The sequence below is a fragment of the Clinocottus analis genome, unplaced genomic scaffold, assembly GCF_023055335.1.
Source record: "Clinocottus analis isolate CAN_PGR_092001 unplaced genomic scaffold, fCliAna1.0.p SCAF_7, whole genome shotgun sequence".
Classification (NCBI taxonomy): Eukaryota; Metazoa; Chordata; class Actinopteri; order Perciformes; family Cottidae; genus Clinocottus; species Clinocottus analis.
This window is the reverse complement of record NW_027176229.1, coordinates 12,355,630-12,361,629: the sequence shown is the minus strand read 5'-3', so window position 1 is coordinate 12,361,629 and position 6,000 is coordinate 12,355,630. Positions and strand designations below refer to the sequence as shown.

Genomic DNA, 6,000 nt, shown 5'->3' with positions numbered 1-6,000 from the left:
TAAGTTGAGTTCCAGTTACACAGGCAACATTGGCTTTTTCTTCCTTTTTTTTTAATATACATTATTTGCAATACAAATGCTTATAATAACAATGATACATCATAAACACCATCATGAATTTAAACTTCTGTCTGTGATCTATTTGGTTACAGTATTTCTCCATGCACGAGCCTCCCTCGTCGTGCAGGCTGTGTGCAGGAAGAGCGAATAGCAGATCTCCATGGTGGTGAATGAAGTGTCGGTTTTCACCGCTGACTCCTCCCCTACGGACGGGCTGCGCTTTTCTTCCACTTGAACAACCAAGTACTTTTTCAGGGCGCATTCCCCGGCAGCAATGTGGAGGGAAAGGGCGACCACGTCCCGTTGAACATTTTTTATATACTTTACCATCCTGGTTATATCGCTGTTTTAGAAACACTGTTAGATAAAAAAAAAAAAAATCCCGCGATATCGTTGTTTCTTTGCGCGAAAAAGAAGCGAGTGAAGAAGTGAAGAAAACTGCAGCCTGACCGTCTCGCGTTTTTTTTTCTTCTTCTTTTATAAACGCGAGCCATTGTTTTCTCACACATGGATATTAGGAGATGAAATCGGACGTGTTTCTTGCTCTTGAGTAACCTTCCCGATCGCCTGGACTGTAGTTTATGTGGTATCCGGACTCTGTAGGAGGAGGAGAGAGAGTCCCATTCCTCAGCAGCACAACACGGAGACCAACGCTGGGGCCACAAGTTGTCCACAAGCTGCGACGGAGACCAAACTTTGCCAAGTTTCTGCGCATCCGGCCGCTGACGCCAAATACTCATCCATATTTTGTAACTCTGTCGTAACTTTGCCTGTGGATTATTATCGCACTGCTCGCCATGGACCGCGGGAGCACCTTCAGAGGATGATACGGGTTTTTTGAAACATGAACAATTAATTGTAGTTAGTTTGCTACTGCAGTGACACGTTTGGACAAACAAAAAAAAAAAGTCAATTGTTATTGCGATTGTTTTCCACCCCTCTTCTCGACACTATCAGTTCTGCAAAAATGCCACAGTTGAACGGAGGTGGTGGGGATGATTTGGGGGCCAATGATGAGATGATATCTTTTAAAGACGAGGGCGAGCAGGAAGAAAAGATATCCGAAAATGTGTCAGCGGACAGGGATTTGGATGATGTGAAATCCTCCTTAGTGAACGAGTCGGAAAACAACAGCAGCTCATCCGACTCAGAGGTAAGGACACTGCGAATGTAAAAGTTCTCCACGCTGCTCAGCGGAAAGAAAATTACCATTTAATGTTGTTTCAAGTTTCAATAGTTCCCCCCGTGTGTGTATTTCTCCCCTTGTCAGCAAGCAGAGAGGCGCCCCCAAACCCGACCCGAGTTAGAAAGTTATGAGAAAGCAAGAGAATACTTCAATGAAGGTAAAACATAAAACACCCTCGCTACTTTATGTGCTGGAGCTGGCAATTGTGTCGCTTTTGTGCCTTTATCAACCCTGACTTCTTTCTCTCTGCAGCGCTGAGGAGACAGCAAGATGGTGGCTTTTTTAAGAGTCCTCACTATCCTGGCTACCCGTTTCTCATGATCCCAGACCTCAGCAATCCCTACCTATCAAACGGGTCTCTGTCTCCGAGTGCAAGAACAGTAAGTGTCCAAGTAGCTGTCTTTGTGTTTGCTTTCTTTTTCTCGTTTCAATCGCACTCTGTGAAAACTTTGCCCGTGCGTAAAAGTTCCTTGTGCACTTCCAGACCGCCATATTCCCTCCGAGTGGGGCCTCTCAAGGAGTACTAACTACTTCTTTGTTCTTTTTTGGGGGGTTATACATTTCTCCCTGCCAACCACTCCTCGACATGACTCGCATTTGACAACTTTTCATACGGCTCAAAGTTCAGACTCATTAGTCATTCTTTTTTGTTTTTGAATGATTTATGGCAACTCCTTGTCGAAAATACGCTGCAACACCCATGCTGCATCTTGATGATATCGCAAACCTGCCTTACTAACTTCCTATCTGCTATGCTTCCTCTTACATTTTGCAGCGTGGAGGCTGAGATTCTTCTAAAGGGGATTTTACAATTACAAGAGATTTTTTCGATTGGCCACTCATTTGCTTTTCTTTTTGTACTTGTGTTAGTAAGGAAAGTGTTCCCTCAGTGTGCAGGCTAGTAACTCTCAACTCTTTTAAGTCGTTTGCACTCATTCTCTTTAGAAAATTGAGGGAGGGGGGATGCTGTTCCTAAAGTCATATCCCCTGTAACAACAATGTAATACCTCGCTTTGACACACATGGGAGGCATTTCACTGCAGTGTCCATGACAGCTGTCCAGAGTAAAAAAAAGGGTCTAGATACATTTGACAGTTGTTGATGAAGAGCTCACATTCATTTACTTGTTGCATCACATCACTTGTAACGCTTTTAATTTGTTTATTGTTGCATTGGTTTCTCCAGTATGAGTCATATATGTCACATTAAATATACCTTAACAGCAGGCTAATAAAGCATAGGGACTTTACAATAATTCATTACAAGTTAGCAATGTTGCAAATACAACTAAGGAATTCACGTAAGAAAGGCCAAGATAAAAAATTTAAAAAAAAACCACTAAGGGTCTAAGAACATGTTATTAATAAATACTAATACAAACATGCAATATTTTAAGCAATTGAAACAACAATATTTGGAACAGTAACCCACAAATTAACTGCAATTTAACTATGCAAACTTCCTTGAAATAATCTCAGTTGGAGAGCTGTGTTCTTCTGAGCTCGTCCATCCCCCAATCCATGTCACATCCCCCTAAAAAACAAGTACTTTCGTTAAAGCCTAGCAGGCATCTGACTGAAAAGACTCCCCCCCTCTTTTTTTTTCTGTCTCCTTTTCACTGTTCCAGGCCCACTCCCCCTCGCCTCCCTCTACCTTCCATTCAATTAGAAAGGCGTTAGTTGACCATTGTTATTCTGAACAGTCTTGATGGCTTCATTGGAGGTCTCCATTGGGGCTCATTAACTAAAAGGCTACTCTGCTCAGACAAGGTGATACACACCAGCGTATGGATCGTCTATCTTGTTTCTTTTGGCCACCAGAGTTTCGGCTGAATATTATAAGAGATAAACATGCAGGAATGTAAATGCTTCACCACGCTTTTAGGTTTTTCTGAAGGAGTTTTAGTAAGGACCTCTGGTAGATGTGTTTGGTAAATTCAAGGAACAAACTCTTAAGTAGCTGAATGAAATTTTGCAGCCTATTATATAGTCTTTGCGTTGTTGTGTCTTGTGTCTCTGGTATGAAAGCCTCTGACTTCTGCGTGTTTATGTCCAGCAAAGCAAAATCAAAAAATAAAAAACGTTGTTCTTGTTACTTAGGCAAAGTAGAAAATCACTGAGGAGGATTTGAAATTCAGAGGTATAATCCCCCATATTAGAAAAAGAAAAGAATGAGGTCAATGGGACAGAGTGAACTGACTGTGTCAATCATCAGCGTGGCAGAAAACATGCAGGCAGACAATGGCTGGCATACTTAGCAGGCGTCTTAAGGTCCTCCATGTTGCGCATGGCTTAGTGTGAACGCAGTGAATTTGATTGATGGGAGGTTCAATTTGGCACTATTTTCAGCTCGCATTCTGAGGGTTTGGTTTGTTTACACCTGTGGATGAAGTTGGATATAGTCAGATGATATGTCCCAGTTGCTCACACCCACAGCAGGCACACAACTTAGTTTGAAGAATACGCTGATTGGCTTGTGAGATTAAAATTTGCCCACAGATTAATCTTATTTGTGTTGTAACCTCTCAACCAACGATCGCAGTTTATTATAGTGTTTGCCTTGAAAGCCCAGTTGGGACTGACAGATTAGTTTTATAAGTGTGGTGTGGTATGTGGTTGTACTTCAGCTGCATGAGACACATTTAAGTAATGGCCCCCAAACGGATCATGTGACTAATGCCGGGCCAATAGACCCCCTGCTTTCATTTCCGGGTTCCACTTTCATAACTTTCAACGTAATGTAAATATTTTTGTAATCAAGGATAAAACAATGTGTGTGAGTTATTTTATGTTTACATTTCCTGGATGTGTCTATTTACAACGCCCCGTTGGGCTCTGGCCTCTTCTTTTTTTGTGTGCAATAATAAAGGCATCTCAAGCAGTAATATTCTACACATATCCATATAGAAAACACTGCTCGATAACAAAACGAGGTGTTGCTCAAGAGTTGTCGCGGAGTGATTCACTCTCTGACGCACAAGATGATGAATGATTTGGGGCCAAACTTTTACATTTGTATGTGGCAACCCTATCATGAGCAATGAGAGACAGACCTACATGGGATCAGCACAGAGTTCCCCTGAGGGCCGAGCATAACTGATTTAAAGCCTGCTCAGGGCTGACATTCTGCTGTAATCCACTGGGAGCTGAGGAGGAGGTTTTATGTTTGCAGAGATGTTCCAGCAGACTGCTGCCCGCTGTGGTGTGCAGGGCCAGAGAGAGTTTTGTCCTCCTCCCAGTCAGCCCGGCAAATCCAGTTTATTGTTTGTCGATTCATTGATGTGATTATCGCCACATTGTTCCCGTAGTGACAGACTAGTGCCAGATTTAATTGGTGAGCACACACTCTGCTTGACACCACCTCTTGTCAGCTTCATCAGCACTTTGAGATAACTCTGCTAGTACATCATCATCATCGTCACTAAAGAGTGAAATGCCTCTTGTGTGTGAGAGGTGGCACGTAAGCGAGAGCGAGGTTAGCGGCTCAAATATATCTTCATCAAATACGCAGTGGGACATTCCAACTCTGGAGCATGATTGTTGGAAAGAAAACTGTTTGAGATTTGAATAGCAAGTTTGTATAAGTCTGAACATGTCTGTGGCTATGATTGCATGCCTCTCTGACTTCTTTTTTTTCTGCTCTTTCTCCTGCTTTTGGTGCTTAAAATGTTCGGACAAAGAAAAAGTCAACACAGGCATTGTCCCTCTGAATAAAAGGGCCTCTCCCTGCATAAGCAAACGCTGTTTGTGTGGAGGTGTCTTTTCATCGAGTGGCTCACTTGGGGTTTTCGCTCACCTTGCTATGTGTGTGTGTGTGTGTGTGTGTGTGCATCCATGCTGCGTGTTTGTGTGTGTAAAGTCTATGAGTGTTGGGGTTAAGAGGGGGAGGGGGTTGTTCAGGTGAGGCTCTGTGGATACTTTGCAACAGAGGGAACAGTGTGCAGTGCTCACATTCTGACAACCCTCAGTGTTGTATTCCTGAATTTTAGCGCACAAATATTTTTTCAACCACGCTCTGTGTCAACAGAGTGAACATTTTTTGAGTAGGTTTATAGTTTTTTAAAGATTTTTCCTTCAAAGACAAACACGTGTACATCAAACTAGTGGCACTGTACAATTAAAAACAGGTTGCGGCAAACACAGATACGCCATCGCATTTAGTTTGAGGAGGAAGAGGGAGATGTTTGGACTGATGTTTGCATTACATTTTAAAATAGAAGCATTTAAATAGATTGCAGTTCAGATTGTTGCAAATTTCAACAATTGTGTGTCTCAGAAATTACTTTAATTTTACATAGGTAAAATACAACCTATTCATACATATTTACAATGAGCTAATATGTATAAAGGAGTCACTGTGTAACAGACATCAAAATCATAAGACGCCTTAATGCTGTTCTGTAACTTTAATAGATTCACAAAGACCCTACAGGAATATGTTTTCAGACCGAGGGTGCTTGTGTGGACTTCCTAACATCACATGTATAGAACTGTGTGAAATGGTGTCAGTCCTGGTCTGTATCCTTCCCTCTTTGGTCTCTGTGGAAAGCATGAGCTGGCGTCAATTCCTCCCACTACCCCATACTCTGCTAGTTCACTACCTAAACCCACCCACCCGCCCGCCTGACATTAGAAATTCTGTTTATAGCTCTCTTTGGCTTCTCGAGCGCGGGGCCCATCAGGAGCATCTCAGCACCCTTTGAGAAAAGGATAACCAACATCTCCCCTCTCCAGCCGCAGACTCCCCATGTTCAG

At 42.6% G+C, this 6,000-nt stretch overlaps 1 protein-coding gene across 4 annotated transcripts in view; it reads left to right on the top strand.

Moving 5' to 3' along the window:
* Positions 1-280: 280 nt before the first annotated feature.
* Positions 281-6,000, top strand: part of tcf7l1b (transcription factor 7 like 1b) — a 30,572-nt gene continuing 24,852 nt past the window's right edge. For 3 of the 4 annotated variants that reach the window (XM_068605360.1, XM_068605358.1, XM_068605357.1), the window contains exons 1-3: positions 282-1,213; positions 1,331-1,403; positions 1,499-1,626. In XM_068605360.1, the coding sequence (XP_068461461.1) occupies positions 1,028-1,213; positions 1,331-1,403; positions 1,499-1,626 (387 nt within the window). In that variant the 5' untranslated portion in view covers positions 282-1,027. Of the gene's footprint in view, positions 1,214-1,330; positions 1,404-1,498; positions 1,627-6,000 lie in introns of all 4 variants that reach the window. The other variant, XM_068605359.1, reaches the window with a different exon arrangement.